Raw genomic sequence first — 18347 nt, 5'->3', positions numbered from 1 at the left:
CCCTCCCGCGCTCGGCGGCGGCTCGGCGGGTGGCGGTGCTGGGCCTCAGCATTCTCGGAGGGGCGCCGCGCAGCGTGGGGCTCGGGCGGCGGCGTCGGCAGCGCGGGCGGCGGCGCTGCTTCTCGTGGGGTGCTGGGCAGAGGCGGCGGGTGAGGCGGGCGCCACCGGCCGGCCGGAAAGGCGCCTCAGCTCCGCCGGGGCCCGCCGCACGGGACCCAGGACCGAGGAGGAGGCGGCGCCCCTGCTGCCTGGAGCCCGGCCTGGGGCCGCCAGGAGGGGTCCGCGGCCGGACGTTCCCATCCCGGAGCGTCCCTGACGCGCCTCCCAGAGAGGCCCCCAGAGCTCCCAGCCGCCTTCTGTGGGTGCCTTCAGCCTCCCTGGACTCACCTACGCGGGCTGCCTGGCACCCAGGTGCGGGAGCGTGGGCGCGGCGTGGGCACCTCCCCCGGCCGCCTGCGGGGCGGGGGCGGGGCCGCCCTCGGTCTCACGGGTCTGCCCGTCGCCTTCAGTCTCACCGGTGTCCCCGCCGCGCGCGGTCGCGGGGCGTGAGCTTCCCGGAGACCGCGGCTCGGGATGCTGTCAGCCAGCGCGGCCGCTCGCGCGCCGCCCGCCACCCCTGCCCTTGACTCCTGGGCCATGCCCCAGTGTTTACATGCCGGTGAAGCCCCCGGCCACTCCGAACCCCTACAAGCCCCAGCTCTCCGAGGGTGAAGCCAGCCGCCTTGCGAACTGGACTGGTCATTCAGACTTGGACCCTCCGGACTCAGATTCCCCACCGCTCTGCTGCCTCAGCCACCATCTGGGCGGGATCCGGCTCTGGTGTTTTGAGGAGGGGGTGTGGTGTAGGGAAAGGAATCCTGGGGATTTCTGGCTCCCCCTCCTTTTTTTGGCCTTCGGGGCTTCAGACTCAGGGAACTCGCTCATGGCTTTCTTGATGAAGAAGAAGAAATTCAAATTCCAAACCACTTTCACCCTGGAGGAACTGACTGCGGTCCCCTTCGTGAACGGGGTCCTCTTCTGCAAGGTCCGGCTGCTGGATGGCGGAGATTTTGTCAGCTTGTCGTCAAGGTAGGAGCTGGGGCAGTCGTGCCTGCAGGGGAGGGGGATGATGAGTGAGATCTAGCCACTTGGTGAGTGTGGAATTGCCCCTGGGGCCCAGAGAGTCCTGGAGATTATGTCTGGGGCAGGTTTGCACAAGGCTGGACTGAGTGATCTGGGAGGTTTGGGCCTGAGGAAATTAGCAGTGTGCAGGGCCCCTGTCTGCAGGTGACCAGCCAGATAACTGGTGGTCTGTCCTTTAAGCTCCGTCTTGGGGCCTTGCACACAGCCCATGGTAGGCCCCGTTTGCAGACTCGGCACAAAGAGCCCAGTGGGATTTGTGCCCTGAAGGGCTGAGAAGAGGAGGAGTGTTCCAGGCCACCTTGCAACTAGCTGGCCACTTGGGCTGTCATATGATTTAGAGCCCGGGCCAGCCTCAGATTCCCTGGCACTCTCTGGCACCTGAGAATGTCCTGCCCCAGGCACTCCTGGTCTGACTGGAGGGTGGTGGCTGGATTTTGGCCTGCCCAGCCCCCTCTGAGTGACTGTCCTCTTCTAGCTGAAGCTGGGCTGCTTTGCATTGCAAATGCCCTTGTCAAGGAGGCTGCTGCCCTCTAAAAGAAAGGGGTTTGGTCAAGTTGGGTTGTGTGTTCTTCCCTGTCCTGCAGGTCCAGCTGCCCATCTCATTGTTGAGGGCGACTGAGTTCCCAAGCTGTGCCCACTGACTGGGCCCACCATGGGTCACACAGTACTGGCCTGCCCAGGAGACTACCTTGGAGTCTGGCAGATGGGAGTTTGAGTCCTAGCTTGCCACTTTCTGGGCCCAAGACAGATCTCTGTTAGAATTGTGAAGAAGTTTCAGCATATAGAATGCGGTGGAGGGCCTGGCCCAGTGCCTGGGACCAGCTGGTTCTATTTCCTGGTCTGTCCCTTTGCTCCTCAGGCCTCCTTGCAGGCCCAGTTAGCAGAGGCTGCCTCATGATTCTGAAATGGAGGTGCCTGTTACAGATGGAGAAACTGAGGCCCAGAGAGAGGAAGTGGCTTGCAGGAGGCAGTTGTCAACTGAACTTGGCCTTTTTGGAAACCTGTTAGATAAATCTGGTGGTCGAATGTTCTGCTGGGAGGAGGGAGAGGAGCCATACAGCCTAACCCAGATTTAGGAATCCCCCGTGTGGGACAGGGCGGGGTACCTTTTCTGTGCACTTGGGCCTCTTAGGCTGGGAGCTGCTTATCTGAGGAATTCAGAGAAGGGCTGCCCTTTGCTTTGGGGGTGGGGGCTGTCCTCATTGCCTGGGAAGCCTGTGATCCTGCGGCCACCCACAGAGCAGCCCAAGGTTTCTGGGAAATGGCTGTACTCAGAGCTAGGACCTGGGGTCGGCTGCTTACTGGCTGGGTGACCTAGGGCAAGTTACCTAACCTCTCTGATTCCAGGAACCAGCTATTGGTGCTGTACACTCTGTTTTACTAGCAGCTCTCACTTAACCCCTTGACCATGCCATGGAGTGGAGTGGAGGTTGGGGGAGGCCTGTAAAATTATTATCCCCATTTTATAGAGGTGGATACTGAGGCTCAGAGGGAGTGATTTGCCTGAGTTAATACGGCGGAGCAGGGATTCAAATTCAGGATGTGCTTTTAACCACTACCCTGTTCTCCTTTGAGCCTTAGCTGCTTCTGTGAAGTGGGAGAAATCACACCCACCCTAGAGTTGTGAAGGGGAGTGGATAATGTATATATCATGCCTGGCCCAGGCAAATTGTTGCAGCAGCTGTGGTTACTATAGCAGAGGAGCCCAGGCCCCAGCCCCTCCTAGGTCTTGGTGGGGCCAGCTGGAGTCAGCAGGCGGCCTACATGTGCACTCAGGGTCGGGGGCGGGATCTTGGATCCTATTGAGGAATTGGTATTCAACCATAAGTTGTCGTCCCAGGCCCTGGGGCCACTGTCACCCCGCCTGTTAGGCTTTCCATTGCCCTAAATCTGCTCCCTCATCTGGGAAAGTCTGGAAAGTTCCAGGTCTTAGCCCACAGCGTCTGGATTTCACCTCTCTCTCCCCTTCTTCCCTCTTGGCAAGGGGTAATGGATTCCCTGAACCCTGCTGAGCCTAAACAGCCTTTCTCAACCCTTATCATGGATAAAAGCTGAGTGAGATGAGGAGAGAAGATCTGAGGAGATGGGGGTTTCTGGGTTTCCACCTCCTCCATTCCTATCCCCCACACCCTGATCTGCAGCCTGGGAGCCCCTTTTCACAGCCCACCCCTCCAGAGAGCCAAGGCCCTATTGTTTTGGAGTTGGGGTGGGGTCAGGGGTGATAAGACCTGCTTAGATGCTGGGCCCAGATCCAGTAGCATACTGCCCGTACCTCCGGAGACCCCTAACATGACCCAGAGAGTGGTGGCGGTGGTAGCATGGGTGGTGTCTGAGCAAAGCAGGGTGAGGCTTGGCTTCTGCAGCACCCACCCTCCTTGCTGGATTGTTTCCCTGTGTGTTGGGTGCCATGGCAACAGCTGGGTACACAGCTCCAGCCTGACCCAATTTGAGCAGGTAGAACAGGTGGTACGTTGCACTGCTCCCCAGCCTCATCTTTCTGAGGCCTCCTTATGGAACCATAATCCTCACAGCTACCGTGTCTGAGGGCCTGTGCTATATGCAGGTGCCATGCTGAGTGTTTTGCAGATGTACGTCTGCAAATTTGTGACGGGGAGTAGATAATGTATATACTGTGGCCCAGGCAGAGAGGCACTCTGCCATCCAGAGAGGCACCAGGTCTGGGAAGGTCACCTGACTGGAAGTGGAATTGGGAAAATAACTGTTTTATCATCAGAGTTTAAACTGCCTTTAATTGTGCACTCCTAGATGCCAGGGATCTGCCGAATGCCTTAAATGTGTGATCAGTTGAGTCTTTGAACCACCCTGTGAGCTGATGAGGAAACTGGGGTCAAGAGAACTAAAGTGATGGACCCATGTCACTCAGCTAGGGAATGCAGAGTTGTGATTTAAATTTAGGCAGGTCTTGCTCCTTTGTTGTCAGGGGGCTAGAAGCAGCAGCTACAGCCCCAGGTAATGTCCCTGGACCTTTGAGGGAGTTTCCTTTTAGTGGGTTCGGTAGTACAACAAAATCCAGATTTGGATCATTTCAGGGCACTGGTCTAGATCCTATGAGATCTGAGGAAAAGGGGCTTCAGGGCCATAGGAGGAGATGGGGCTGAAGTCACTGCTGTGGACTTGGAGCCAGGCACGGGCTGGCACTAGGGCACAATGGGCTTTTGCCAAGTCCCTGCCCACAGACCTTCCAAGCAGATGGCATCTGGGATGCTTTCCCAGGGGTCCCGGGAGTGATGCAGAGGTCCCAGCCAAGTCTGGTGAGTTGGGAAGCAGTGGGGCTAGGCTGTGGTCTCCCCAGGGCAGGCTGGGCGCAGACTTCCAGCCTTGAGCCAATCTGTCTTTCAGGCAGGAGGAATCCCAAACATTCTGAGAGGTCTCTGTGCCCAGCTGGCACTGGTCCTGTGGCCTGCCTCATGCACGTGGCTAGTGGTGGGAGGGAGCGGGCGGGAGGCATTGATTTACCTTACAGCAAGTCCTCTCTGGAGGAGACAGGCAGAGCATGCCTCCTTGACCAGTAGATGGGGAAACTGAAGCTGCGGGCAGAAAAGTCACTTGTTTAGGGTCACTTCATAGGAGGAGCTAATGGCATAGCTGGGTGGACTTTGGTTGGCCCTGACCTCTGTCCACTGTGCTTTAGTACCCCTCTTTGCATGAAGGGGCAGACTGGGCCAGAAAGAGAAGAGGACCCCTCCAGGGGCTCTTACTGCTCTGGACTTGGGTGCCAGGCTGTCCAAGAAGCAGACTGTATGACGTGGGGAGGCTCCAACCCCATCCTTTCTTCTTTGGCATCTTTGACTCCTCAGTTGTTTCTTTAGTGAGATTTTTATTTAGGCAACCTGTTGAAAGAAGGCACATCTGCTCACAGTGCAGGTACTGCCTTCCCTCTGTGGGCCTGGCCTTGAGCCTGCTGGGATGGGAGGCCTCCAAGGGACGTTTGGGATTTTGGGGGCATGAAGAAGGCCTTGGACAGATCAGCTCTGCAGCTGGAGGCCCTGTGTTCAGGCCCAGGAAGGCCAGGTCTTTGCACACTCACCACAGGCTTGGCCAGTCCTCTGCTTCCCCGAGGCCCTAGCCCTCCCTCCTTGGAAAAATCTGCAGACGCCACTTGAATCTGCTACCCTTCGGGGCATGCTCTCACGCACATCTTAATGTGGGGGGAGAGCTGGTGTGGAGATGAACTCACGGTTCTATCTCTTGGGCCCAAGGAGGCCAAGGATATGGAGGTGCAGTGGGACCTGAGGCAGCAGGGCACCCACTTCCCTTCATAGAGCAGGAGCCCTGGAGCCTGAGAGCCAAAGAGGGAGGAGGAGGCTAGCAGGCACGTGGCCCTGTTCCACATTTGCCGATCACCCTGCTTGTGCTGGGCTTTCAGAGGTGACTGGGACCAGACAGCCCTTCTCCCATGGAGCTCCCCATGCTGGGGACAGTGTTCCTGAGGGCATCACGGAGACATCAGAGCCAGGCAGATCTGGGACGGGTCCTCCCCAGGACCGACTGAGGAGGCATTTCCATCCAGTCGTCTGTCCATTTGTTTGACAGATTTCAGGTGGGCCCCTGCCCCAGACTGGATGGTCCTTGCCCTCATGGAACGCATGCTCTCATGACGGGGCACATCTCTGTGATGCGGAGGGCTTCACCAAGGAGGTGACCCTTCACAGGAGACTTGAGGGGCGAAGGGGATTGGACTGGAGAGAGGTTGGGAGCCTTTTTGGTATAGCCCCCTGACTGGAATGCACTTGGTCGGTGGTCTAGGCAAGGGGCTGGCGTGGTTGGGGTGTGGAGAGTAGGAGCAAGGGGCTGGAGTAGATGAATATGGAGATGGCTGGGCTGGACCCTTCCTGGCTTTGGGGGTTCAGCCAAGGGGTTGGGGAGCAGTGCACCTGGTTTGCCGATTAGGATGATGGCTTTTGGCTGCTGGGTGGAGAAGACTCAAGGGGGCCTTGCCTGACTAGTAGTGTAGCCTGGCACCACACCTTGCACTCAGTAGGTGCTGGAAGATGGAAGTTCAGAGAGCACATAGTGGCCAGATGTGGCTAGAGTTTTGTTGCCCTATACAGTGCTCTAAGAGTATTTGACAGCATAAAAATCCAGACTTTGGGTTTCTTTTAAATCAGAAAATCTGAATCTGGCAAGAGTGCCACTTGGAAGCATTTGGCCTGAGAGGTTTTGCAGCTGCCTCCTCCATGGGCTGCCTGCTCTGGGCTTCTCCTGACTCCACTGCGTGCCCGTGGATCCCTGACTGCAGCCTGCTTCCCTTGTTTACTTGAGCCATCTTGATCCCTGGAGCTCCTTCTGTGCACAGGCTGGGGCCTGAGGAGGTGGGTGCTTGTGGAGAAGTGTCTTGCTGGCAGCCTGGCTGTGGCACCAGGCCAGCTGCGGGCTCCCTCGGGGTCACACTCTGCTGTTGGTGCCCTTGGTGAGGCCTGAAGCTGCCCAGCTTGTGCCTGGTCTTGGTATCTGCTCCTTGGACTTGGCCTTTGCTGCCAGCTGGCCACACTATTGGCAGGTGCCACCCTGGCAACTCCTGCCTCCTGCCTGCCAGCCCGGCAGTGGCAGAGCCCTGACCTGAGGTGATCTGGCACTGTGGAGCCAGGGCTGTTCCCCGAGGCCTGTGCCTCACTCTGAGCTCTGTCCTGGGAGCCACTCTGGCCAGGGGTTCTTTACAGTAACCACACTGTGTGTCTGAGGGACCTGAGTGCCTTTGAACTCTGCTTCTTCAATACCTGGAAGTTCTGACTGGGGTTCAGAAGCTCTGCCTGGACCTTGTGACAGTTGCCAGCATGTCTGCTCACAGGCCTCAGGAGCCTGGGGACTCGGTGTGTGGACTCTGGTGACCGCCATGTGGTGACCCCACAGTCACTCACCTTCTGTGGAGATGAGCAGTGTAACACTCGTGGCAACCAGTATAGATTTATCCTCATCTCATCAGACAGCCACAGAAATGTTTGAGCAGGGGAGAGACATCAGATTGCTTAGAAGGAGACCTGGAACTAGTGTGGGGTGAGAGCGAGGAGTGTCTCTCTTCATTCTTTACCTTGCCTGCCACATTTTGGGTTCTGGGGATACCAGACCTGCTCTTAGAGCCCCAGATATGCTCCATGACCTGAGGTCTGTCATCCCTGGACCTTCTGGCTCTCCATGAGGTCACACTGTGCCATTCATTGGTGGCCTTGGTGAGGCCTGAAGCTGCTTAGCCTGTGCCCGGCCTTGATGTCTGCTGTTGTTGCAAACCCTTGGTCTCTGAGCCTCTTTTTGGTGCCCTGGGCTTGGAACAGCTCTCAGATGCGAGCCTGGAACCACCCGCCCCCACGCTGCCCAGATGTCGACTGGGAAGGGCCAGCCCGCAGTTGGGAGGAAGAAGCCCCAGTGGAGGACTTGCTGCCTGTTTGGTCAGGCTGGTGCCTTGCCCCTCACAGGAGGACATTTTCATCCTTCTCTGCCTCTTGTTGCCCGTATAACCTTGGGCAAGGTACTTAGACCCTAAGCCTCAGCGGCCCCCTCTACCAAGTGGGGCTGCTGGTGCCTGCCTCGCCGTGTTGTTGGAGGACGCAGTGAGGTAATGCCTGTCAGACATCCAGCTAGGCTCGGGGCACTTGGTAGAGGCCTTGTGCACGCTGTCGTCCGTCCTCCCGTCCCTGGCTGAGTCAGGGCGGTGGGCTGGATGGCGCACCTTGGTTGCCCCTCCGTGGCAGCTGGAACTTCCCTGTGGGCCAGAACTGACTGGGGTGCCGTCTCTGTCTCATGATCCTAGGGGTGCTGTGGGGAGAGGATACTGCCAGAGGGGTGGGAGCAGGTGAGGAGCACACCTAGTGCCTGAGGAGCTGGGCCTCACGCTGGAGCTTAGGGTCCCCAGTGGGGTCTGTTTACTTCCTTGCCCCTGTTGTCTTAAACCTGCCTGGTCTTGGGTGCTTGGCTCTGAGCCAGTGAGAGCTGGAGTGCTCCTCTGGGTGTGGGGGGCTTCTGCCTGTGGGAAAGGGCCTCTGCACAGCCAGCTCTGGGACCCACACTGGGAGGCAGAAGACAGTTCCCCACATAAGGTGGAGGGCAGACTCTGTTGGGGGATGAGAGGGAAGGGGAGAAAGCCAGAGGCCCTTGGTGGATGTGAGGCCCGGCTCCTGCCCCAGATTGTGGGCAGGAGCGGCCTCTGTTGCATTTAAGTCCTCGGGCTTCCTGCCATGGGTTGGCACTGGCGCAGGGCTGGGACTTTTCCCCCTTGGCCTTGAACCAGTGTGGGCGCTGATAGTGCTGGACCGTGTGCTGGCCACCACCAGCTGCTTGGGTCCAGCCCCTCCCCACCATGGTGCTGGAGGTATCAGCGTGTGTCAGGAGCAGCCCTTGCCTGCATACTGGGCAGCTGGGCACTGCCATGGGCTCAGAGGCTGTGATTAAGAGGCAACTGAGGGCACTGATGGGGTGTATTGGGTGGATCCTCTGTAAGGAGTAGGGTTGCTCCTTGGGGGATGGGGAGGAGGCAGAGGCTGGTCCCTGCCCTGGGCTCTGCAGTGGGACCTTGGCAGCTACTCACTGTCTCTGTGACCATGGCCAATAGCCTTGTCCTTGTAGCTTCCTCCCCTATCAAATGGGATGAGGGTGCTCATGTGGGGGTGGGAGGGCTACCTAGATCAGGGCTACCTGCTCAGCACAGGACCATGCACCTGGTAGCTGAAACCACACTAAACCTACTGAGTGGAGGAGGCACACAGTCCAGTGCTGAGATGGGTGCTGGAGAAGGCAGAAGTCTGGGTCCTTTTCACATGCAAGGTGCCCTCACTTCCCACCACTTCCTCTCTGAGAGCAGCCAGACTGCAGACATGTGGGGGCAGCACACCTGCGACTTCCCCATCCCCCAGATCCTCGGGGACAATTTTCTGAGCACCTTGTGTGTGTGTGGCCCCATGCTGCTTCCTGGGGATACAGCCCTGCCCCCCGTAGTGCCCCTCTCCAGGAAACCATGCTGGATTTGGTCCTAGGGGTGAGTAGGTTAGCAGGTGGTGGGAGAAGAGCAACCAGGGCAAGAGTGCTGGGCAGGGAAGAGCCGGTGGCCTGGGGCTTGGAGTTGGGGGAGGCCATGGGGAGGGGCTTGGACTTACCTGGGCAGGGATCCACAGGAGGATGTGAATCAGAATCAGAACCACCAAGGGCAGCCGTGGAATTGACCACTTGGGACTCCAGGTTGCAGAAGGGGAGGTGGCTGTCAGCTGAGAGGAGTGGTTTCCCACCTCTGTCATCATGCAAAGATTAAAAACAAAACTCGAGCCTACTACGCAGCAGCCGTTGCTATTCACAACAAGGACGGTGTCACAAACAATGTTGAGGGAAGGAAGCCAGACACAAGAGCATGCTGTGTGATGCCATCTACATAAAGTTCAAAAGCATTTTGATTAAAAACAAAACCCATCCTGATGCAAATCAGGATGATGTTGTCTTTGTTGGGGTGGCGGTCATGTCTGGAGGGGACTTCCGGGACCTGTTAAGTCCTGCTTTGAGGGGGCTGGTTTCACAGGATGTACTGAGAGTCTGCCAGCTGTGCACTGATGTGTGCACGTGTCTCTGAGAAGCGGCCTTGAGATGCCCCACACTTTTGGTGGTGCTGGGCACTGGAAGCCTGGAGGAGGTGCTCAGGTCTTTACAGGGTCTTTTTGGCGGGGCAGCCCGAACCATCCCGACCTGATAAGCATCGCTGTTCATGAGCCATAGCTCATCTTGGCAACTGCCAACAGTCTTCTGGCTGGGGATTTTCCTTCTGCTTCTTTCAAACCCGGCAGGGGTGCTGGGTGTGGGGCTTTGCAGTTTAGAGGGAGGGCAGGCAGGCTCCCGAGGCTGCCAGACCACGGGATCTCTCTGAGCCTTGCTTTCCTATGCTGTGAAATGGGTTGATGAGCTCCTTTTTGGTGCTTGGATTAAGTGGGTTAGCCCCCTGCACAGAATAAGCACTCAGGAAAGGCTGGCCGTAGTTGGTGTTAATCCAGGGCAATTATTGGAGGGGATCCACGGGTGGAGCAGGAAGGAAAGGTCCACATTCCTCCCTCTCTTCCCTTGTTTTTCCTGTCTCTTCCTGTGGTTCACCCATTTAGCAAACATTTGTGATTGGAGCCAGGCTGCTGCCCTGGCCCTGTGCAAGGACCAAGACAGCCATGTTCCCTGACCTGGGGTCCATGAACTGGAAGGAGACCATTAAGATACATCAGCTCACTGAGAAGTGCTGAGCACAGCAGGAGAGGAGGCACTGGGCTCTCTTACCTGCTCCGGCCCTGACCACTCCCTTTGGGGATGGTCCTTTGAGTACTCACCTTGAATGCAAGAGAAGGCCTGACCCAGTCCTCCAGCACCTCCTGAAAGTTTCCTGTCGGCTAAAGAGGAATCACATGGACCTGGATGAGAACGGCCATTCCCATTTTGGATGCAGGCTGATCGAGGCCCAGGCTTGTTATAGATGTATCTCCAGTGTCCCACTCAGGCCTGGCTTGTAGTAAGTGGTCAGTTAATGTGTGTGGAGTAAGTAGATGACAGGGGCAGCAAGTGGCCTAGAGTCAGTCCGTGAGTGTGCAGGAGAATCAGGTGTCTGGGGAGGAGGTAGAGATTGGTGAGTCAGGGCTTTCTGGTCCCACCTGACCCTGAGGCCTTTGTCCTATGTTTGGAATCTCCGAGAGCTCCTGAAGATGGCTGAAAAGACAGGTCTGAGTCTGTGCTGGTTTTGTGAGAGGATGTGACTATGGCTGAGTGGCCCATGATTATTCACTGGTCACCTCAGAAGTCCAGGTAGCCATGGGGAGTGCTATGTGGAGCAGTGGGAACACCTGGGGGCAGATCCAGAGATGGTGATGACCTCTGACCCCTGGATGATGGCAGGGAGCCAGAAGACATGACCTGACCAGAGCTGGGAGACCCCTTTACTGGAGGTGGAAATATCAGCACAAGAAGGTCATTGGTAGCTCTTGTTGGGAGCAGGGCTATGAAGGTCACTCATTCAGTCATCAGAGACTTACTGAGCACCTCCCATGTGCCAGGTGCCAGCCATCCTTAGGACTCGGCAAGCAACAGTGAAGGAAATAAAGGTCCTACCTCTAGGTCCTCTGTGCTTTGCAACATAGAAGCTTCCTTCTGTTTCCACTATACCTAAGACCCAGGCCCAGAAGAGGAAGTAACTTGCCTGCAGTAGTTGTGGGGAGGGTGCTTTCAGGAAAGGCTATGGGCTTGGGTAGGGGCTCAGAGGACAGGGACATCCCTATGACTCACTTGAGTCCAGCCATTCGAGGAACCGGGCTCTGGGGATGGGGATCCCTCCCTCCTGTTTCTTCCCTTCCTTGCGTGATTCAAACACCACCCAGGCGTGAGTCAGCCAGGAGCGGCCTGAGTGTGCCTGGGCCACCTGCCAGTCTACCTCCCAGGACGTCCCTGCCAGGTTCAAGTTCTGGGGAAATGTCCCGACCCATGGTCCTGGGTGGGGAAGCAGGGCCTCCATCAGGGGCCTTGCTTGCGTGGCTTTCTGCTGTACCATCTGTCTCAGAATTAATTCTGATAGTAGTGGCCATGTCCCCCGTTTACCGTGAGTGCCTTCTGGGTATGTGCCAGGCCCTGTTCTCTCATTAAACCTCTTAGCAACCCCGTGAGCCAGGGTAGGGCAGTGACTAAGGCTCGGAGAGGTCAAATGTCCAGTGGGTGGCAGATCCTGGCCTTGAACCCCAGCCTGTCTGCCTCTAGCACCCTTGACTTGTGAGTGGTCCTGCTGGGCATGTCAGAGGCTCAGGAGAGGAAACTTCCTGAGCAGAGCCAACCCTGCAGCTCTATGGGTCCTGAGGGTAGTGAAAGTTGCTACTATAGGCCAGCTGTATCTTCCTGCTTTGAATTTCTAGGGCCTCCAGCCTGGCCTAGCTCTGGTATGGGGGGCCTAGTTTGAGATTCTGAGGTCAGACAGCTGTGGGTTTGGATCACGGCCCTCTCCTGGCCAGACCTGGGGTGGGTGGCTTCTGTGCTCTGAATCTCAGTTTCCCTGCCTGTGACTTGAAGATGATGGTACCTACCTCCCAGGCTTGGGGTGTGGATTCTGGGAGGTCAGGCAGGGGGAGCTCTCAGTTTGGCACCCAATAAGTAGGAAATGCTCAGGAGGCAGGAAGCTGATATATGAACTTTTATAGGAACATTTTCTCACTTCTGCCTTTGACCTTGGATAGACCAGTTTTGGTCCCCAGTACTAGCAGGTCTTGAAGGGTTTGGCCCAGTGCCATGCCCCAGTGACCGTGTACCCTTTTCTAATGACCATCCCTTCTTTAGGGTAAGACTGATCTCAAGGCTGCCTCTTCCCTGGTGTTGACACTTGTGGTGAAGGATCAGCCTGTAAAGTGCAGGTACATTGACTGATGCTGCCATCCCCTGAGAACAGCTTTTGTATCTTGGTGAATTTTCCCAGCGATCCTGCAGGACAGGTGGGAGTGAGCTCCTGAGATAGGGCTTGAGCTTACAGGTTACCCTTTACCTCTTGAGAGACCTGTGGACTCCCTGAGTGTCAGTTTGCTCATCTGTGAAGTGGGTAGTGGTCGTGCCTGCAGACGGTTCCTGCTCGAGCAGCACCTGGCACACGGGAGGGTGCTTGGGAAACAGGAGCCAGACTGGACCACACTGGTTGGTGGGGACACCTTCACCCAGGTGCATGGGGTTGGACCAGCACTTGGTCAAAGCAAGCAGTTTACTTTGGATCTCTTCAACAGCCTGCTCTCCTTTTGGGCTATAAAAGCAAGAGGGCCTGTTGCATCAATTGGAAATAGCATCCCTGTGCATTCACCTGGGTGGCGGAGGCAGGATTTGAACCCAGATGCACCTGACTCCAGAATCCTTACCCCTGACCCTGATGACTCTCTTCCTCACCAAGCCTGAGTGGCTTGACTTCTAGGAACTTCTTGCTGCCTCATCGGGTCACAGGAGGAAGGGCTGGCTGTGTCAGAACTGCAACAAGCTGCTTCCCCTGTGAGCGGCCCTGAATTCCTGGCAGAAGCCAGATGCTGCTGGGCTGCCACGTTGGCCACGTCGCCGGAATGGAGGCTCTCCAGCCCCTTGCCTGGGCCCCGGGAGGCCCCTCCCCAGGCGGCTGTACTCTCTTCTCTTCAGGGAAGCACAGGCAGATGTTGTCGATTTAAATTGTTTCCTTATTAGACTCTCGCCTCTCCCAGCCTGGGCTGGGTTTCATCAGCCGGGAACCTTGATTGCATCACCGTGGCTGCTCGCTCCTCCAGGAACCCGGCCAAGGACAAGGAGATCATGGAGTTGGCTTGGCTGAGGAGGTGCAGGCTGGACCTGGTGGCAGCCCTTGGGGGGTCAGTGGGGAGGGATTCATGCGCTGGAGCCTTGCACTGGTTATCTTATCATGGGGGCTAATGGGGAGGAATCTGGGGACCAGCCCTCTCAGGGCCCAGGAGCACAGTGGGGCTGGGATGTCCTTGGGGTCCTACACAGTTCTCATGGGTATGCCCTCTCTTACCTGGGTGCCCAGCTCTTGCCTCAGAATCACCTGGCAGCTTGTTTAAACAGCCCAGTCCAAGGCCTGCAGCACTGGTTCTCAACTGGGTGTGACTTTGCCCCCTGAGGGGACAGTTGGCAATGTCTAGAGACATTTTTGGTTGTCACAGCTAGAGCTGTGCTATTGTTGGGATACTGCTAATCATCCTGTAAAGCACAGGACACCCCCCACCCTCGAAAACAAAACAAAACGGAACAGAATTGGCTTAAAATGTCAGTAGTGCCGAGGTTGAGAAACCCTGGCATAACAGAGTCTGAGGTTCTGGAAGGGCCTGGGAATCTTCGCATGTGATAAGCCAAGGATTTTTCAACGTTGGCTTGAGTCCGAGAAGCTCTAGCCTCCCGGGCTTCGTCACCCCCACCCCTAGATGGCCACAATTGAGCTGCGCCCTACCAGGCCATGCTCTGTGCCAGGCACACAGTGGTGACGAGACAGATGTGTAGACGAGTGCTTGCAGTCAGGCGGCTGGGGGAAGGTGAAGTACTGAGGGTGGGTGTGGGGTCAGGCTGGAGCCCTTCCATGGGCTGCCCCACTGATGCCCTGGGCTCCCTTCTCTCGACTTCCTTCCCTGAGACCACTGCTGGCTGTGCTGTACCTTTACTCTGGCTCTGGGGCCCTGTTTGGTCTCTGTCTATGGGGACAGTGTGGGTGTGGCAGCCTGGGGGCTGTGGGCAACCTGTGGCTGGGAGCCATGGCACTGACTCATTGTCACCTGCATGATGGATACCTGGGGGTGCAAGGCTCTAGGATCTTGTACTTCCTAGGCAGTGATGCTGGTTTGGTCCAGATGCCAGGGACATGGCAGAGAGCCAACCTCAGGGAACCATGGTACACAGACTCTGGGGTAGGCTCTTGCTGGGAATCTCAGATTTCTCCATCTGAGGCTGAGGATGGTGGCTCACATCAACCTGATCTGCCACCCTTCACAGCCTTTGAGGAGTCTTTAATTGCTGGGGGCCTAGGAAGAAGCCTTTCCCCCCTCCCAGATGTCCACTTGCTCTCCTGCTTTTGAGAGAAACTGAGATGGGGAAGAGGTGGTGTGGCCTTGGGTCAGCATCCCACCCTGTTGTTCTGTCCAACTCTGCTTGGGCTTGTACTGCCCCTCTCTGGACCTCGTTTCTTCCTCTGTAAAATGGGAATGATAATCGTACATAGTCAAATTGTGATAGCATTCGGTTGGTTATGTATGTAAAACGTGTGTTCGGTAGAATGAGCTCAATGAACAGGACCTAGTTTTACTGTTGATTAATTAAAGATGAACCTGGGGGGCAGGAGGGTGTTTTAGAGTGAGACCAGCTCTGTGTAGCTCTGTCTTGGGCTCTGGAAAAACAGTGGTGGCAGACAGATACGATGCGCTTCCCATCTGTGTGGGGCCTGGATGGTGGCTGGCTGTCTTCCTTGGTCCCTGACACATGGTGGGGCAGATGCTAGGAAGACATGGCCACCCACACACCGTGCTGGCAGGATTCTTTGCATTGCCCCTCTGGGTGAGCAGTGGAGAAAGGAGCTGGACACAGCACTACAGGGTCACCTTGACAACCCCATGCGGTGGGCAGTATCACCGTTTTACAGATGAAGTCCAGGCTCTCTGTAATGGGCCTCTCGGTCACATGTGCAGCCTTACGATCACCAGCCTGATCCTGCCCCCACCCCCAGCCTTCTCTCGCCTCCTCCTAAGAGCCACCTCCTTCCTTCTGGGTCTTCTTGGGCTGTTCCCACTGCCTGAGCCATCTCCCAGGTCTTCACCCAGCTGACCACAGCCCTGAGGTCGCAGCTCTGGCATCACTGCCCCAGGCCAAGTCAGGCCCCCCATCTGTTCAGCACTCTCATAGCCCCTTCCCTTTCCTTGTCAGTCACTTGTGTTATGTCTGTCTCCCCACTCAGCTGGGGGCTCCTGGAGGAGGTCTGCTCCCTTGTGTCCCCACACCCACGTGGGCCTGGCATCGAGCCGGCGCCTACAGTAAGCCTTTGTGGGTGTATAATAGAGGCTGTGGTTGGGATTTGGGGCCAGGGGAGCTCTGAGGGAGCTCTGCTGCCCTGAGGACACCAGTCTGGTAGGGTGCTCTGCTCTATTTCAGGACCACTCAGAAATAGCTGAATTCTGCCACTGTGATGGCCACCAAGTGGGCTGTGGTGTGTGGAGAGGGCTCTCCCTGCTTCTCAGGGACTTGGACGTCTAATTGTATATTTCAAAGCTAAAAATGAAACTCCTCTGAAAACCCCTTCTCTGTAATTACCTGTCCCTGGCAGCATGGAGCTGGGGACTCATGCCCTGAAACCCTGGGCTAGGGAGGCTCGGGGCCATTTCATCTCTTACCAAAGGGGCACCCGGTCCTGCTGGAGGGCAAGGGTGGGCTCAGGCCTTGAATCAGATAGGTGGATGTTCAGGTCCCTTTTGCTTTTGACTAGCCCTTCTAACCTCACACCCTTTTCTCACTTTTCAATTTAGATTTCAATTACAGAAACAGTTCTTGGATAGACACGAAGACAGTGGCCCTGCGGTCCCTCACCCTACCTTAGCCAGGCCTGCTCTGAGCTCCCTCCTTCCTGTGGCCACTGTCTCCTCCTGCCACTGAGCAGGTGGAACAAGCCGCTCGGTTTGGGAGCCCAGAGTCCAGGTTCTGGATGGTGTCTTTTCTGGGCTTGTTTCTGTCATCTTTACATTTTGGTTCTCAGCCTGTCCTGAGCGACATCAGGAGAGCAGGGGGTGGGGAATGCACAGTCCTGTGTTTTTTTTTTAATGAATATCAAATTTTTGACTTTTCGTCATAGTTTTTCATTTCTTGTAGTTTTCACACTCTCCCTCTGTCTGAGACAGGCGGCTCACTGCACCTCGCATCACTGGGGAATGAATGTATGCAGAGACCCATGGCGCCAAGGCAGGCCCTGTCCCTCCTCCCAGGGCCACAGTCCCTCACAGTGGGTGTCAGGTGATGCTCAGCTGTTAGGATCCTAGTCACCCTTCAGGGCTCTTGGCAGCACTGCACTGGGCCTCTGCTCTTCCTGGGAGTCGTTCCCCAAATGGCCTTCTGGCCTCTGTCCTCCTTGTGCTTTCTTAAAACATGTCAGGGACATTCCCACCTCAGGGCCTTTGCAATGACTGTTCCTCATGTCTGGAATGCCGTTCCCCCAGGTATCTGCGTGGGTCACTCACCTCGTTCAGCTCTTTGCTCAAATGTCGCCTTCTCATCAACACCTTGCCTGGCTGTCTTTCCCTCTGGCTTCCCTGACCTAGGCACTGCCTGCCTCCTTCCTTGGTTCCTTTTTCCTCCAGAGCACTTACCACCATCTGCTGTGTTTTTGTCTCAGTTTGTCTGTCTCCTACCTACTGCCAGACTATAAGCCCCTTGAAGGCAGGAATTTCTATCTGTTTTGTTTGCTGTATTTGTTTACTGCCTTCAGCAGTCGCTGGCACCTAGCTTAATAAGAGGTTTTTGAGTGAATCTAGTCCCTGAGACTTCCTCAAGCCTGGCCTGGCCAGCTTCCACACAGGGGCTCATGGCCACCTGCTTGGCATCTTAATTTTTGCCTTTTTAAAAAATGAACAGCCCCCATCCCTGCCCCCGAGCCTGTGTTCATCTCCCTGCCGTTATCCCTGCCCGGTGCCTGGGGCCCAGTACCACCCGACCGAGGGAACCCAGTCCCCTCTCTCCAGAGCAGCCCTGGAGGCAGCTGCAGGGTTAAGTCCTGACTGGGCTGATTCTGGCTGTGTGACATGGAATCTGGTCCCAGATAGACCTGGAGTCAAGACCATGCTCTGCTCCTCATCGCTCTGTGACTGTGGGTAAGTTTCTGTTCTTTGTGAGCCTCATTTTCCTCATATGTCAAGTGGACCATGATAACACCCCACTTCCGATGCTGAAGAGTTCCAGGTGGCACACAGTGGGGCCTCAGGAAATGGCCACTACTGAGGTGTTTGTTTTATCCTTGCCGTGACCTCCTGGGGTGGGCCAGGGCGCGGCTGTGAGCTTCTTCCCGTGGGAGTGGTGGCATTTAATAGTGTGTGTTTAGAGCCTTGTGGAAACATGAGGGAGGCCCAGCACTGATCCCATGAGCCCTGCCCCTGCCCACCTTCCCGCAGGGAGAGGAAGCTGCCTGTTACCTGAGCTTGGGAGAGCTCCACGTGGCTTTCTCTGGCCAGGCCCGCAGGAGCCATGAGCTAGCGACGTCAGGCTTCCTGGCTAGCGTTCCCGTGGCAGACTCACAAAGGGGAAGAGAGAGGGCCCATAACTCGATATCAGCTTTTGTTCCCAGACACTAATCCTAATTCCTCTGGGTGTTTCTACACGCCCAGCACTGTGAACTTCCTTCTCAGCCTCCAGCAGCTGCTTCCAACTCTGGGACGGGCTCGAGCCAGTGGAGGGGTGTGTGGAGATCGGAGGGTCTGGGAACCCTAGATGCCCCCTAGCTTTCCCTGCTTTTAAGCTTGGTCCTCTGGCTGGTTGGGAAGTGTTTCTTCTCTTTTCACCCTTCCACTCACCTCCTCTGGGGCTGCTCTGAGCCTCTGTCTAAAGCTGGAATCCATAGTGGCAAGAATGAGCTGCTGTCAGAGGAAGATTCAAAGTTCTCACCATGGCCCTTGAGGTCTAGCCTGACCTAGTCCCTGCTCTCTTGCCAACCACAGCTCTCCTCCACAAGCCCATTCAGTACTGGCTTTCATGCTGCTTCTCCATTTGCCAAGTGTTTCTACCTCAGGGCC

General features: G+C 56.5%; 1 protein-coding gene across 1 annotated transcript in view; it reads left to right on the top strand.

The window, feature by feature from the left end:
- The window catches only part of EEIG1 (estrogen-induced osteoclastogenesis regulator 1), a 34889-nt gene continuing 16542 nt past the window's right edge, over window positions 1-18347 (top strand). The window contains exon 1 of the mRNA XM_006205477.4: window positions 1-1068. Within this exon, the coding sequence (XP_006205539.2) occupies window positions 653-1068 (416 nt within the window). The 5' untranslated portion in view covers window positions 1-652. The remainder of the gene's footprint in view (window positions 1069-18347) is intronic.

This window comes from Vicugna pacos, chromosome 4 (assembly GCF_048564905.1).
Source record: "Vicugna pacos chromosome 4, VicPac4, whole genome shotgun sequence".
NCBI classification, from domain to species: Eukaryota; Metazoa; Chordata; class Mammalia; order Artiodactyla; family Camelidae; genus Vicugna; species Vicugna pacos.
The sequence above is the reverse complement of the archived record's forward strand: the minus strand, read 5'-3'. Positions and strand labels throughout refer to the sequence as shown.